Source organism: Salmo salar, chromosome 15, assembly GCF_965601325.2.
Source record: "Salmo salar chromosome 15, fSalSal1, whole genome shotgun sequence".
NCBI classification, from domain to species: Eukaryota; Metazoa; Chordata; class Actinopteri; order Salmoniformes; family Salmonidae; genus Salmo; species Salmo salar.
In genome coordinates this window covers 29682705-29699521 of record NC_138305.1, presented here as the reverse complement: position 1 = coordinate 29699521, position 16817 = coordinate 29682705, and the positions used below count along the sequence as shown (strand labels likewise).

At 41.7% G+C, this 16817-nt stretch overlaps 1 protein-coding gene across 9 annotated transcripts in view; it reads right to left on the bottom strand.

Annotated features, from left to right (window-relative positions):
• Positions 1-14040, bottom strand: part of LOC106571124 (MAP/microtubule affinity-regulating kinase 3) — a 107472-nt gene extending 93432 nt beyond the window's left edge. For 8 of the 9 annotated variants that reach the window (XM_014143818.3, XM_082961646.1, XM_082961645.1 and 5 more), the window contains exons 1-3: positions 11232-11357; positions 954-1145; positions 394-447 (exon numbers count right to left, since the gene is read on the bottom strand). In XM_014143818.3, coding sequence (XP_013999293.1) covers positions 394-447; positions 954-1145; positions 11232-11342 — 357 coding nt within the window. In that variant the 5' untranslated portion in view covers positions 11343-11357. Of the gene's footprint in view, positions 1-393; positions 448-953; positions 1146-11231; positions 11358-13312 lie in introns of those variants that run through there. The other variant, XM_082961647.1, reaches the window with a different exon arrangement.
• Between the last annotated feature and the right edge of the window lie 2777 nt (positions 14041-16817).

Here is a 16817-nt window from a genome sequence, read left to right as displayed (position 1 = left end):
GGCTACCCAAAACATTTGACCCAAGGTAAACAATTCAAAGGCAATGCTACCAAATACTAATTGAGTGTATGTAAACTTCTGACCCACTGGGAATGTGATGAAAGAAATAAAAGCCGAAATAAATCACTCTACTATTATTCTGACATTTCACATTATTAAAATAAAGTGGTGATTATAACTAACCTAAGACAGGTAATTTTCACTAGGATTAAATGTCCGGAATTGTGAAAAACTGAGGTTAAATGTATTTGGCTAAGGTGTATGTAAACTTCTGACTTCAACTGTACACTGCAGTGCAGGCCTAATGATATCCCAGTCCTCTATAACCAGAGAATGCACATGGAAAAGGATGTGCAGTGTCCAATAGGGAGACAAGACAGGTTTTTCTTTTACCTTTTGAAGACTGGTAGGATTCAGCTGTGTCTTGTCGATGATTTTGATGGCAACCTGTCAAGGGGGGGGAGAGAAATCACTTCCTGCTGAAACCACTCAACATAGGAATTGGCATGCCTATCGGCTGGCCACTCAATAATAACAAACTTGTTTCTCAGATTGCCAAGGTGCCATTTTAGAATGTGTAAAGCACTGCCGCCTCTAGGAGAACTGAGGGCTGGAGGGGGTCTCAATACAATTTTCCTCTAGTTTGTTGCTTCACTAAGTTTACTACATTTAATACAATTCCCCAAACTTGCATTTTGTTTGTTTCGCCAACAAACAAAATGCAATTACAGTGACTATTGTTACGATTGGTGCAGCGCGTTGCCCCTTGACTTGTCAAGTACAGTAAGGGTGAAGTGGCTGGTATCAGCTAAGTCTACTAACTAACTTTGGTTAAAAATAAAAAAATAAATCTTATGAGTACAAACAATTATTGTAATCTATTCTACTTTAGTGTATTCTACTATAGCCAAACAAATGAGAAAATCTGCCTGCTGTGTCTGCTGGTGTCTCACCTCTCGGCCCGTGAGGATGTGGCGCGCCAGCTTGACCTTGGCGAAGTTGCCCTTTCCGATGGTCTTGAGCAGCCGGTAGTTGCCGATGTGCGGCTGCTCGTCGGCGCACGAGGCAATGGAGTTCCGGCAGCGGGCACCTGAGCGGACGGGCCGTGTGGTGACCTCGTTGCGCCCATCGGTGTGCGAGGTGTGCTGTGGGGAGGAGATCAGAAGAATGTCAGAAGTCATTTGAAGTTGCATGTCAGAGAAGTTCGACTAAAGAGGACATTGATCTTGTGTAGACACGCAGCAGCATGGCACCTAAGAGCTTGACAATCAAAAGCCAAAAGCTAGAAAAGGTACATTTCCTGAAGAATATTTGTGAGCTTGCTTCAGCAGTCTAAAAGTATATTTTATGGTAGTGGAAGAAGCACACTAGCACAATAACTCGATTCTTGGGAAATATAACATTTGTCTCACAACACGTGAAAAGCAAAGACTTGACAAATAATGAGGTAATCATTGATTTGATTTTAATCCTGATTAAATGGAACAGGTCGAAACAAATTACAGGTTTCTAAAAAGGTTAATGGAGCTACGGCCTTTCCTAAACTCTTTCCAAGAAAGTCTTGTTCCTTCTATCTCTACTACTGAGATAACCAATGTTCCTGGCCTGGAGGGCATTGATCAGAGCACAACTTGTCAATAGACATTAAAACAATCACCGGGGACTGGGGCTCAATCCCCGTGACCAACCTCACCAATTTCTCCCCCACTTCCCTGTCTTGCCATCTCATTTCCTAACTGTCTGAATAAAGAGTCAAAACACATTTTATTTCATTTTGTATCGATTGTTCATAGAGCTGATGTTTTGGGAAAAAATGTCCTGGTGGCATTATATCACCATTGGTAAAGATGGGAAAGGATACAAACAATTGGTGAACGTTTGACAAATGTTGTACAGCCATTAGCATGAGTTGCTGTTCTGAGGGGAATAAAGTGCTGGTCATGAATAATGATATCAGCACTGCCTGGTAATAAGAGGGTATAGTAGAGATTGCTAAATGTTTGAACGACGCTGTAAAGTCATTAGCATTCGGTGAAAAGATTGAGCAAAGCACTTGAGTGAGCGTGCGGCTGCACTCATAGAGAAACCCTCCAACGGTGTAATAACTCACCTGGAACAGACACTTATATTAGAATGCAGACCTTGAACAGACTCAAAATAGCTTAAGAGCCAATGTCTTTAAAAACGGGAATTTTAACAACCAAAATCTATAAATAAATATAAATATATATTGCTCAAAAAAATAAAGGGAACACTAAAATAACACATCCTAGATCTGAATGAATTAAATAATCTTATTAAATACTTTTTTCTTTACATAGTTAAAAGTGCTGACAACAAAATCAGACAAAAATAATCAATGGAAATCCAATTTATCAACCCATGGAGGTCTGGATTTGGAGTCACACTCTAAATTAAAGTGGAAAACCACACTACAGGCTGATCCAACTTTGATGTAATGTCCTTAAAACAAGTCAAAATGAGGCTCAGTAGTGTGTGTGGCCTCCACGTGCCTGTATGACCTCCCTACAACGTCTGGGCATGCTCCTGATGAGGTGGCGGATGGTCTCCTGAGGGATCTCCTCACAGACCTGGACTAAAGCATCCGCCAACTCCTGGACAGTCTGTGGTGCAATGTGGCGTTGGTGGATGGAGCGAGACATGATGTCCCAGATGTGCTCAATTGGATTCAGGTCTGGGGAACGGGCGGGCCCGTCCATAGCATCAATGCCTTCCTCTTGCAGGAACTGCTGACACACTCCAGCCACATGAGGTCTAGCATTGTCTTGCATTAGGAGGAACCCAGGGCCAACCGCACCAGCATATGGTCTCACAAGGGGTCTGAGGATCTCATCTCGGTACCTAATGGCAGTCAGGCTACCTCTGGCGAGCACATGGAGGGCTGTGCGGCCCCCCAAAGAAATGCCACCCCACACCATGACTGACCCACCGCCAAACCGGTCATGCTGGAGGATGTTGCAGGCAGCAGAACGTTCTCCACGGCATCTCCAGAATCTGTCACGTCTGTCACATGTGCTCAGTGTGAACCTGCTTCATCTGTGAAGAGCACAGGGCGCCAGTGGCGAATTTCACAATCTTGGATTTCTCTGGCAAATGCCAAACGTCCTGCACGGTGTTGGGCTGTAAGCACAACCCCCACCTGTGGACGTCGGGCCCTCATACCACCCTCATGGAGTCTGTTTCTGAGCGTTTGAGCAGACACATGCACATTTGTGGCCTGCTGGAGGTCATTTTGCAGGGCTCTGGCAGTGCTCCTCCTGCTCCTCCTTGCACAAAGGCGGAGGTAGCGGTCCTGCTGCTGGGTTGTTGCCCTCCTACACGTCTCTTGATGTACTGGCCTGTCTCCTGGTAGCGCCTCCATGCTCTGGACACTACGCTGACAGACACAGCAAACCTTCTTGCCCCAGCTCACATTGATGTGCCATCCTGGATGAGCTGCACTACCTGAGCCACTTGTGTGGGTTGTAGACTCCGTCTCATGCTACCACTAGAGTGAAAGCACCACCAGCATTCAAAAGTGACCAAAACATCAGCCAGGAAGCATAGGAATAGAGAAGTGGTCTGTGGTCACCACTGCAGAACCACTCCTTTATTGGGGGTGTCTTGCTAATTGCCTATAATTTCCACCTGTTGTCTATTCCATTTGCACAACAGCATGTGAAATTTATTGTCAATCAGTGTTGCTTCCTAAGTGGACAGTTTGATTTCACAGAAGTGTGATTGACTTGGAGTTACATTGTGTTGTTTAAGTGTTCCCTTTATTTTTTTGAGCAGTATATATATATATATATATATATATATATATATATATATATATATATATATATATATATATATGGCTTTAGAAGCTTCTGATAGGCTAATTGACATCATTTGAGTCAATTGAAGGTGTACCTGTGGATGTATTTCAAGGCCTACCTTCAAAGTCAATGCTTCTTTGCTTGACATCATGGGAAAAATCTAAAGAAATCAGCCAAGACTTCAGAAAAAAAATGGTAGACCTCCACAAGTCTGGTACATCCTTGGGAGCAATTTCCAAACGCCTGAATGTACCACGCTCATGTGTACAAACAATAGTACGCAAGTATAAACACCATGGGACCACGCAGCCGTCATACCGCTCTGGAAGGAGATGCGTTCTGTCTCCTACAGATGAATGTACTTCGTTGCAAAAAGGGCAAATCAATCCCAGAACAACAGCAAAGGACCTTGTGAAGATGCTGGAGGAAACAGGTACAAAAGTATCTATATCCACAGTAAAACGAGTCCTATATCAACATAACCTTAAAGGATGCTCAGCAAGGAAGAAGCCACTGCTCCAAAACCGCCATAAAAAAAGCCAGACTACGGTTTGCAACTGCACATGGTGACAAAGATCGTACTTTTTGGAGAAATGTCCTCTGGTCTGATGAAACAAAAATATAACTGTTTGGCCATAATGACCATCGTCATGTTTGGAGGAAAAGGGGGAGGCTTGCAAGCCGAAGAACACCATCACAACCGTGAAGCACGGGGGTGGCAGCATCATGTTGTGGGGGTGCTTTGCTGCAGGAGGGACTAGTGCACTTCACAAAATAGATGGCAACATGAAGAAGGAAAATTGTGGATATATTGAAGCAACATCTCAAGACATCAGTCAGGCAGTTAAAGCTTGGTCGCAAATGGATTTTCCAAATGGACAACGACACCAAGCATACTTCCAAAGTTGTTGCAAAATGGCTTAAGGACAACAAAGTCAAGGTATTGGAGTGATCATCACAAAGCCCTGACCTCAACCCTATAGAACATTTGTGGGCAGAACTGAAAAAGCGTGTGCGAGCAAGGAGGCCTACAAACCTGACTCAGTTACAGCAGCTCTGTCAGGAGGAATGGGCCAAAATTCACCCAATTTATTGTGGGAAACTTGTGGAAGGCTACCCAAAACGTTTGACCCAAGGTAAACAATTCAAAGGCAATGCTACCAAATACTAATTGAGTGTATGTAAACGTATGACCCACTGGGAATGTGATGAAAGAAATAAAAGCTGAAGTAAATCATTTTCTCTACTATTATTCTGACATTTCACATTCTTAAAATAAAGTGGTGATCCTAACTGACCTAAGACAGGGAATTTTTACTAGGATTAAATGTCAGGAATTGTGAAAAACTGAGTTTAAATGTATTTGGCTAAGGTGTATGTAAACTTCCCACTTCAACTGTATGTATGTATGTATGTATGTATGTATGTATGTTTCTAAGACCAGGTTAAAATACTGTACCTTGAAGTAAGGAACTTGCTGCGCTTTGTAAAAAAAAATGTAATAAATTACAGCGAGTGACTGTGTGACTAGCACACACAGTCTCTAGTTAACTAGCACACACAGTCTCTCTCTTCTTCCTGCTGCAGCGACCACCACAGAACATCAGTGTTTATTGCGCTGTCCATGTTGCTGAAGCTACAACATAATTACAGCCATTTCTGACTGAAAAGTTGTTACAGAAATCCCTCACTTGTTTAGGAAAAACATTCCCTATTCCCTCAACCCTTGCTCTCTTTACATGACACATGTATCCATTGCATGCACGTGACCAATAGGGCCTGACCTATAGCATATCATAATCACATCAATAAATTGATTATAACATAATCCAAATGCCTTAATACATGTGACAGCAAAATGGATGCAGAGGATGTGACAAATGAACTTGAAACGGGGGAATGTTTTCTGGTTGCTGAGGAGGTAAAGGGAAGTCAGATGTGTGTAATAAATTTGGCTAGTTGTAGAAAATACTGGGATGTCAAGAAAATGACAGTAAGTAGCAAGCGCTGCGTGGATATTGTGTTTGTCAAACAGGTGCTGTTAAATTACAATACAATTTCTGACCATTTGGAACAACACTAAATAAATTAAAAGCATACCAGAGTCAAAAAAAATGTAACATTTTTGTAAAGCCTTTATCACAGCAAAGACTAAAAACAGTAACATTTATTTATGAATGCAATTGCCGAAATGGAACGATTTATTTATTGTTTACGCTAATTATTTAAGGCTTGCTGTGTTATTTTAAAACTAAAATGCTTGATTGCATTTCAAATGATGAATGACTCGTATGCTGTGTGACGACATGAACGAATGAATGATACAGTAGCCTATATAAATATTGAGAAATAGGCCAAAGTAAGTTACGGTATTAAGACTAAACAGCATACGCTCTTAGGCCTACAGCTCGATGGTAGTTATACAAGGCTGCTATAGGCTACTAAGTTTACTAATGATAATGACATGACTTATTATAATGATGATAGTAATAATAACAATAAGAAGGAGATCAAGAATAAGGAGGGTTATTTTTATTACAAATATTATTTGACAATTTGTAACAGCATAAATAACACTAAATAAATAAGTAATACCAGAGGCTGTTCTAATGAAAAAATAAAGTGTAAAGCTTTTATTACAGCATTGCAAAGATTAAAAACATGTTTATCCGACATGAGTTGCGTGAGGCTTGCTGCTCACGGAATCAGTAGGCTATTAAACAAACACTCAAGCAACAGAAGCAGGATCCGTCTTATTTGTGTAGATATATAGTGCATTCGGAAAGTTTTCAAACCCTTTGACTTAACGTAACAAATTGTGGTTACAGCCTTATTCTAAAATTGATAAAAATGTATTTTTTCCCCCTCATCAATCTACACACAATACCTCATAATGACAAAGGAAAACCCGTTTTTTTTACATTTTTGCAAAATGTTTAAAAAATGATTATTTCACATTTACATAAGTATTCAGACACTTTACTCAGTACTTTGTTGAAGCCCCTTTGGCAGCGATTACAGCCTCGAGTCTTCTTGGGTATGACGCTAAAAGTTTGGCACACCTGTATTTGGGGGTTTATTCCTATTCTTCTCTGCAGATCCTCTCAAGAGCCTCACTGTACAGCTATTTTCAGGTCTGTCCAGAGATGTTCGATCGGGTTCAAGTCCGGGCTCTGGCTGGGCCACTCAAAGACATTCAGAGACTTGGCTGTGTGCTTAGGGTCGTTGTGCTGTTGGAAGGTGAACCTTTGCGCCAGTCTGAGGCCCTGAGCACTCTGGAGCAGGTTTTCATCAAGGATCTCTCTGTACTTTGCTCCGTTCATCTTTCCCTTCATCCTGACTAGTCTCCCAGTCCCTGCCACCAAAAAACATCCCCACAGCATGATGATGCCACCACCATGCTTCACCGTAGGCATGGTGCCAGGTTTCCTCAAGAAGGTGACGCTTGGCATTCAGGCTGAAGAGTTCAATCTTGGTTTCATCAGACCAGAGAATCTTGTTTCCAATTGTCTGAGAGTCTTTAGGTGCTGTTTGGCAAACTCATAGTGGCTACCGTCTGGACACTCTAGCATAAAGGCCTGATTGGTGGAGTGCTGCAGAGATGGCTGTCCTTCTGGAAGGTTCTCCCATCTTCACAGAGGAAGAGTGACCTGTAGAGCTCTGTCTGAGTGACCATCGGGTTCTTGGTCACCTCCCTGACCAAGGCCCTTCTCCCACGATTGTCTTGGTGGTTCCAAACTTCTTCTATTTAAGAATGATGGAGGCTACCGTGTTCTTGGGGACCTTGAATGCTGCAGAAATTTTTTGGTACCCTTCCCCAGATCTGTGCCTCGACACCATTCTGTCTGAGCTCTACGGACAATTCCGTCGACCTCACGACTTGGTTTTGCTCTGACATGCACTGTCAACTATCAGACCATATTTAGACAGGTGTGTGCCTTTCCAAATGCCATTCAATTGAATTTACCACAGGTGGACTCCAATCAAGTTGTAGAAACATAATCGATGGAAACAGGATGCACCTGAGCTCAATTGGGTCTCATAGCAAAGGGTATGAATAGTTATTTAAATAAGTTATGTTTTTTATACACACACACACACACATATATATTTCTAAAAACCTGTTTTTGCTTCATTTTTATAGGGTATAGTGTGTAGATTGATGATTTTTTATATCTTTGTTCATTTTGAAATGAGGCTGTAACGTAACAAAATGTATAAAAAGTGAAGGGGTCTGAATACTTTCCGAAGGCACTGTTTTTGGATGATTTATGAAGACAGGCACATTTAACAGTTATACACATAATTAAGTTTGGGTTTCCTCACTTTTCTTAGACAATTAAGGCAAGTGCTGTTTTCTCATCTCTTAACTCCGCTGCTGCCTCCGCCGCATTGTTCTCAACACCAATATGCTGGTTAACTTGGCTATTATGCACATAGCAACATGGTCTAGGGAAAGGCGCCAATTCAACAGAGCACTGATGTTTCAGAACCATGACCACTATCAAATGCGGGAGAAAGAGCATTTGATATAAAATATTTTCATTAGTGTTGCACCATTGTCCTTAACCTTATACAATTTCAGCAGCACATACTTTAGAGTGATGGACTGTGCCATCCCCACAGCCTTCATAATGGATTAGTCCACTCAGACAGGTGTCTTGTACACCATGAATAATATTACATTTTTGCTACTGCTCAACTAAAGAAATCTCAGTCGACCGACAACCTATCGACCAAACAATCGACCATTTTACTAATTGAGGTCAGCCCTACAAACAATAAAAGGGAAGAGGTTAATGACCTTAAATCGCAATAGTGGGTGTATGGCGAGAGGAGGGTTGGTAGTGGAGTGGTATCTATCCAGCATTGATGTCCTAGCCTGGCAAAGTATCCATCAGCCCGAAGGGCTGTGACGCAGGTTCAGTTAGTCAAATGGGGCACAGCTGTAATATCCTGACAAGCACTTGAGATGGGTCAACCAAAACCAAGCACCTTTCTCAACCTCAACGTCCGTCAACAGTTAATGGATTCTTGCAGGGTAACTCTATATACCCATGTACCTAAACAGTATTAACTATAGTAACAACATTGTATTAACATGTGGTTACATGGGAAATGTCAATCTGTTTAGTTCGGAAATACCGACCTACAATTGGTTTCCAAGTTGTCGTTGGTTTCAGTGAGTGAGATTAGCACGATCATTGGAACAAAATAAGATAATGCAAAAAAAAAAAAAAATGTTCTTCAGTCTCGGTCTACATTTAAGGAAACACGTCTAGAAACCATCGCAATTGTCTAAAGGGCATTACTGTAACATTGTAAAAACGTTTTAGACACATTGCTGGGATGTTACCACGACGCTGTGAAAACACCCCCTTAGTTTGTGGTGTCTTCTTTACAGTGAGCACTTTCTGTTTGTCTATACCCAAGAGTTTCATAAGACACAGTGACTGTTCAAAAAAATAAAAACAAAACACTTTGTTCATGGAGCATTTTTTGCTACTAGCGTGCACAGCAAGTTCTGTTTCTACAACTACAGTGTTGAACTATTTGCTTGTTTTTACCAATCCTCCCCCCGTCACAGATTATCGTAAACGCAAATAACACCAACAAACTGGTCTACCTTTTATAGACACTAGTTCCAAAAGCCCTGAAGCTCATACTGACAGAAAACTTGATTATTCTAACCTTTCAAAAGATCATCCAAAAAGCAACTATGAAATATAATCCTACAATGTGCAATACAATGAGACCATAACAATTGACCTCTATGGAATAAGGGCCTAAGAATTGAAGCGTACTAATTTCTAGGACCATTATAGCGATGTAAACCCAGTACTGAGACGGATACAGTAGCAAACTTGATAAATACGCTGATCCTCTTTGATAGCGTCAGAAGGCTCATCTGTGGGTTTATCATCCTGCCAAACGATTCACAGTTCCACGCCTTTAACAGTAAAGCACACAGACAATGACACTTACTGTATTTCATCAGCGTGCTGCCTAATGCTGTTACTGTATTTCATCAGCGTGCTGCCTACTGCTGTTACTGTATTTCATCAGCGTGCTGCCTAATGCTGTTACTGTATTTCATCAGCGTGCTGCCTACTGCTGTTACTGTATTTCATCAGCGTGCTGCCTAATGCTGTTACTGTATTTCATCAGCGTGCTGCCTACTGCTGTTACTGTATTTCATCAGCGTGCTGCCTAATGCTGTTACTGTATTTCATCAGCGTGCTGCCTACTGCTGTTACTGTATTTCATCAGTGTGCTGCCTACTGCTGTTACTGTATTTCATCAGCGTGCTGCCTACTGCTGTTACTGTATTTCATCAGCGTGCTGCCTAATGCTGTTACTGTATTTCATCAGCGTGCTGCCTACTGCTGTTACTGTATTTCATCAGCGTGCTGCCTACTGCTGTTACTGTATTTCATCAGCGTGCTGCCTACTGCTGTTACTGTATTTCATCAGCGTGCTGCCTACTGCTGTTACTGTATTTCATCAGCGTGCTGCCTACTGCTGTTACTGTATTTCATCAGCGTGCTGCCTAGTGCTGTTACTGTATTTCATCAGCGTGCTGCCTAGTGCTGTTACTGTATTTCATCAGCGTGCTGCCTAGTGCTGTTACTGTATTTCATCAGCGTGCTGCCTAGTGCTGTTACTGTATTTCATCAGCGTGCTGCCTAGTGCTGTTACTGTATTTCATCAGCGTGCTGCCTATCGCTGAATCAACAATGTGTCCCAAAATAACAGATCAAGGTTGCAACCGTAGAGTGTCAAAGACTTGGTCAGGGATGGAATTGGATTGTGTCAAGTAATGGGTCGTTGTGAAAGGTTATTCAATTCATGTCGTCGTGGGTCAGACGTAGCCTAATTATGTGCCGTGTGATCAAGGGGACTCATTTAAAATCACCACAGCACCAGTTTATCAACCCAAACTTGAATGAGACAACAGTCTGAGTAGCAGAATACAGGTTTTTGAAATAGTCTGTCTCTGTTAGTTGCTTACTCTCTAAAAGTGAGAGAGTAGGACCATTGACCATAAACGTGTCATCAAGGTCAGCATACAGTGGCCACTACGGGAAAAACATTCCTAAGCCTTGTGACCCCTCAACACAAATTACTGATAAGGCACAATGGAGGTCTTTATAAATAGGACGCACAGAAATTCACAAAAATAGCCCATTTGCACACAATTCGTATGTCTCCAAACACCAAAACCATACGGCAACACTAGTACGAACTCAGACACTTAAATAGCCCTATTGATACTTTTGCAATTGAGTTCAATTGAATAACTTCGTTATCTTCGCCTTGACTAGAAAGTCTCTGTCGCCTACTGTGGCGCATATTGAAAACGTCAAAATACAAAAAATGGGTCACTTCAGGAAGAAAACTAATACTTACTATGGTGATGCGGTGCCTTTTTACAGAGTGTGAGCCCTTCATCCTAGCATTGGCGATCTGAATGGCATCGGAACAGACTGCCTGTCCGGTTTTGTGCTGGTGACAGTTCATTGATCCAAATTGCACTCACTGATGCTCAGAGGCGTGTGAACACATTTTGGGCACCTGTCGCTCAACTCCAAGGGGGTGGGCGCACAGAGCTTGTCCTAATTATAGTGTGTGCTGGTTGACCTATATACCCCAGAATGCCATGCCAACCAGTAACAAAGCAGGCATCTTGGTAATGTAAAGATTCCACCTTGCTCCAGCAGGTAAGCTCACCTCTAGTTTCCCATGCTTAAAAGTTATAAATGATGTGATGTATATAAATGATGACAGGTGTGTGTCTTTCCAAATCATGTCCAATCAATTGAATTTACCACAGGTGGACTCCATCAAGTTGTAGAAATACCTCAAGGATGATCAATGGAAACAGGATACACCTGAGCTCAATTACGAGTCTCATAGCAAAGGGTCTGAATACTTATGTAAATAAGGTATGTTTGTTTTTTTATGAATTTGCTCATATTTATAAAAACCTGTTTTTGCTTTGTCATTATTGGGTATTGTGAGTAGATTGCTGATGATTTTTTTTTATTTAATCAATTTTAGAATAAGGCTGTAACGTAACATTTGGAAAAGGGGTCTGAATACTTTCCGAGCGCACTGTATATTACAGCTTTCTGGCCTGACTGGTGTCGCATTCAAAACAACGGGGAACTTGAAAATCTCGGACTTCCGAGGGTTCAAAACAACTGGGAACTCAGAGCTCGGAAATCTGACTTCAGTGTTTTCAAGAAACCTGGAAACTCTAGAGAGAATTAAAATTAAATCATTTTTTACAGTCAACCAACCCAGAATTCCAAGATGGAAACTGAGGCATCTTTCTAGAGCTCCAACGATGAGACAGCCTACAGGGATGCGGTCAGGGACCTGGCAGCGTGGTGCCGGGACAACAACCTCTCCCTCAACGTCAGCAAAACAAGGATCATGGACTACAGGAAACAGAGGGCAAAGCACAGGGCTGTTGTGGAGCAGGTCGAGACCTTCAAGTTCCTCGGTGTCCACATTACTAAGGAACTATCATGGTCCACACACACCAACACAGTCGTAAAGAGGGCACGACAATGCCTCTTCCTCCTCAAGAGGCTGAAAAGATTTGGCATGGGCCCTCAGATCATCAAAACGTTCTACAGCTGCACCATTGAGAGCATCTTGACTGGCTGCATCATCTTGGTATAGCAAAATCCAACCACAAGGCGCTACAGAGGATAGTGCGTATGGCCCAGTACATCACTGGGGGCGAGCTCCCTGTCTTCCAGGACCTCTATACCAGGCGGTGTCAGAGGAAGGTTCTAAATGTTTTTTATAAGACTCCAGCCTCCCAAGTCATTGACTGTTCTCTCTGCTATCGCTCGGCAAGCAATTCCGATGCACCAAGTCAGGAACCAACAGGACACTAAACAGCTTCTACCCCCAAGCTATAAGACTGCTAAATAGAGAAATAAATAGTTAACCAATAGCTACCCAGAATATCGGCATGACCCTTTTTGCACTAACTCTTGACTCGTCACATACACTGCTGTTATATTTTCTATCCTGTTGCATAGTCATTTTATCCCTACCTATATGTACATACTCGATATACCTCAATCACCTCGTACCCCTGCACATCGACTCGGTACTGGTACCCCGTGTATATCATTAAATTCATTGTGTTATTCTTTTTCTAATTATTTCTGGTGTTATTATTTTCCTACCATTTCTGCATAGTTTGTCTGGGCCGGTAAGCAAGCATTTCGCTGTTGTTTACGAAGCATATGACAAATAATTTGTGATTTGACTTTCCGACCTGAAGTTCACTGACGTCATGGTTTGACCTCTTTTTTCCTCTAAATTCCCAGTTGTCTTGAAAGTACCATAACATGTACACTATGACACCGAAATTGGCACAAACATAATTCTTAAAAAGTTGGTCAATATCAATTTTAATAACTGAAAGGAGTAACGTTAAAGCCTAACTTACTTGAGCAAATACTTACATGTTCAGTATCACGCTCATTGACAGTAGGTAGTGGCGTTCTGGTTGACATTTTAATGTCTTGTTCCCCGAAGTGGTTCGGCGTTCTGGGTCTCCTTTTTTATTTTGTTGCACCTTAGTCCAACAGGAGGAAAGCAGGTCTACAAATGCTATTGAAGAACATGGATTTAACGCAACGCCGAAATTCCAGCAAACACACGCTGGAAGATGTCTAGACCACAGATTAATTAGGTAAATTGTCGAACCGCATTACTGTACAGAGGTGGGACAGATTGCGAAAAACAAAACAACCCACAAAAGGTTGTCCAACAACAAACCATAACCCCGAGCTCCAAAATGTTCCAATACGTTTTTAGGGAACTAAAACTCAATAAACTGTATTCCAATAGTTCACGGGCTCTCTACAAATGCACAGAATGTCTAGTCAAGGAAAAAGGGGAGGGGAAGGGGAGTTATCGTAAAACCGGTCTCAGAATTTGCAGCCAGTTTTAGCGGTTTGGGTTACTATTGATTTACTATTGATTTTCAGCTTCCGACGCGCGCTGCCCCGCTTTCCGATGGTGCTGGTACCCCGAAAGACCCAAGTTCGGTTAAAGTCCTCCCCATCCCAAAAGTAAGGGTAGTTTGCTTGATTGCTATATCCAAGATGGCCGCCTGTTAACTGGAGAGTGCCAAACCAAACCCAATGCGTTGAGAGGAAGTGAGGAAAGACATGGCTTTAAAGCTTATTGGAGCTTCGGTTGGGGCAGAGCTGTTTGTTGTTGCTAGGGTGATTACTGGAGAGAAAAATCTACCTGCTGCACAATACATTAAATACCCTGCCTACCGTGCCTAAAGGCATTAAGGTTGCCCCTACTGTCCCGTGCATGCATTGTCAGTGAAACAACTGAAAGCACAGATTGATTTGACAGTTTTTTTATTTATTTTTAGTGCCACTCCATCTCTCTGATTCTGAACTCCCAAATCTATTCTCCTAAACAAAACTAAAAAACAACTAAAAAACACATTTTCAGTTAATTGCTTGCTTGATGGAGATTGTAGGTGGGTGACTAGGTCCCCCTAATCCAATAATAATCTGAGACAAGTTCCATCTATATTGTAACAGTCATTCGGTCTCACATGCTTACACACACACACACTGCATCCTGTCTTGTGTTTCTCACATGAGCCGCACCTCTAGCAGTGCACTTCCTGTGTGGCCAGCACACACCATCAAAGGGTCTATTCACAGAGAGAGACAGAGAAAATTAAGAAACACAGAGAGAGAGATAAAACAGTCTGCGTAACAAAGTGGTGGAGGCGGAGCAAACAAGAAAGACAGGAAAAGATATAGGAAAAAAACAATTCTAAAGGAAGACTGATTTATTTCTAAAACACAGTTGGATATTGGCTTGAAATCCAAGTCTCTCCCTTTCTCTCTCTCTCTCTCTCTCTCTCTCTCTCTCTTCACGTGAGAAAAACAGCTGTCTTCTTCTCTCACCGTGAGATGGTCTCCAGGGCAACAACGTGCAGTTTCGCCCTGGCTGTCACAGGGAGGGTACGCGACCAGCAGAGAGGAGCCTGGGAGTTCACTCACATGTCACACTGACCCTACCTCATTAGCACAAAGGTATCTTTGTATGTTCCCAGGGTGATCACACAGACTCTTGCACACACAATATCATATTGTCTCTCTGTCTCACACACACACACACAGAGCGAGAGAGAGACACACACACAAAAAGCCTATCGAAAAGTTTAAGAAACATTTGACAGCAAAACACACATCACTCACCATGTTGCGTCATTGTGAATCAATCAATCACACCGACTCTGGTCCTGCAGCTCATGTGAGTAGATTATAACATTCAAGGCCCTGTCTACCTGAATAGTATTTTTTTTAAAGCCTAAGATTAGTATGATCCAAGTTACATTTCATTCAAGTTAGATTTCTATAAATCTACAAGTGTAAAGTGGTTTCTATACACCAGTGTTGAAGGATTCCAACCTACTGTATAGTACAACAATTTCTCTTGACAAAGTGTATTCTAGACAATGAAAAGCATTCCTTTTGGTAAGTAGTTATTGTTGATGTCCACAATCTCTGTACATTGCATGGGTAAGACATATCTACCAATACTGGTACTAAATACATATCTACTGATTTGCAGTATGCAAAACCCCTTAAATGTATGCAAAACCCCTTAAAACCCCATAAATGTCGAGGGCATAACCTTCAGGTGTTTAACAACTTCTTTAATTTCAAATGACAGCTACAGTATGATAATTATAATTTTTTTATTTAACCTTTATTTAACTAGACAAGTCAGTTAAGAACATTAAGAACAAATTCTTATTTACAAAGATGGCCTACCCCATCCAAACCCGGACGACGCTGGGCCAATTGTGCGCCGCACTATGGGGACTCCCAATCACGGCCGGTTGTGATACAGCCTGGATTATTCCATTTAGTCTGAAGGTAATGTTGCCATACCTCCAAAATCACTTCATTGTGCCTGGTTCGCGACGAGGCTAGTCTGACAGTAACATCCATTTTGACATTCAGTTCTCTATTTGCACTCAGGCATTGATTAATACATTATTTTGAGTTTTCATTGTTATTGTCATAGGGTAGTAGAATGTCTAACTATGTTGAGTATAATGACTTACTTGAGTCAAGTACTGACCTACTATTTATTTACATCTGTGCTTGATAGAAATCTTAAAATGTATCATTTGTAGTCTTTTTTTGTTGTTGTTGCTGGATTAAAGTTGAAATTGTAGGTAATATCTCCCTCTAGTGGTTTACGTGGGAACATGACAACTGGTATGCACTTTTTAGCCTTGTACGAACCGTCCTGTTTCGCTACACGGATAGAAAATACTTTTGTTAATAACTACAAACAAGGAGGTGGGCAGAGCCAAGCCAGTGAGAGGCTATTGGCACATTCTAGCACTCATACTCTGTGAGGTGCGCGTCTACAATAACTCAATTCTCCTATGCACTACAATTATTCTTTTTTGACTTTTACTTTGGCAAAGGGTAAAGTCTACAAAACTTTATGCACTCTGTTCGTAACAGATTAAAGTTTTGGAAACAGAAAACTGTATTAAGATCAAATGTTTAATCGATGAGAAACCTAGCAGAATGTCGTCCAAAAATCGATCTCCCTCCATCTTCTCCCATTGCCATATTTGGTAGTGAGTGGAAACGCCAACCGGATGCTTCACATTTATACATCCGGTGAAATATTCATACATCTGGTGAGATCAATATTTATAGATCATGGTTCGTAGGCTATGCACTTTTAGTACAGATAGAACAATGAGACAGATATTTCCCCGGATAAATGTCATGCATCCGGTTGGTGTTGCCACTCAATACCAAATATGGTGATGAGAGGAAGCCCAGTGGGAGAAGTTGGAGCGAGATGGATTTTGGGCGACATTCTGTAAATGTTCTCATCGATTAAACATTTGATCTCCATACCGTATTCGATTTCCAAAGCTACAATCTGTAACAAACA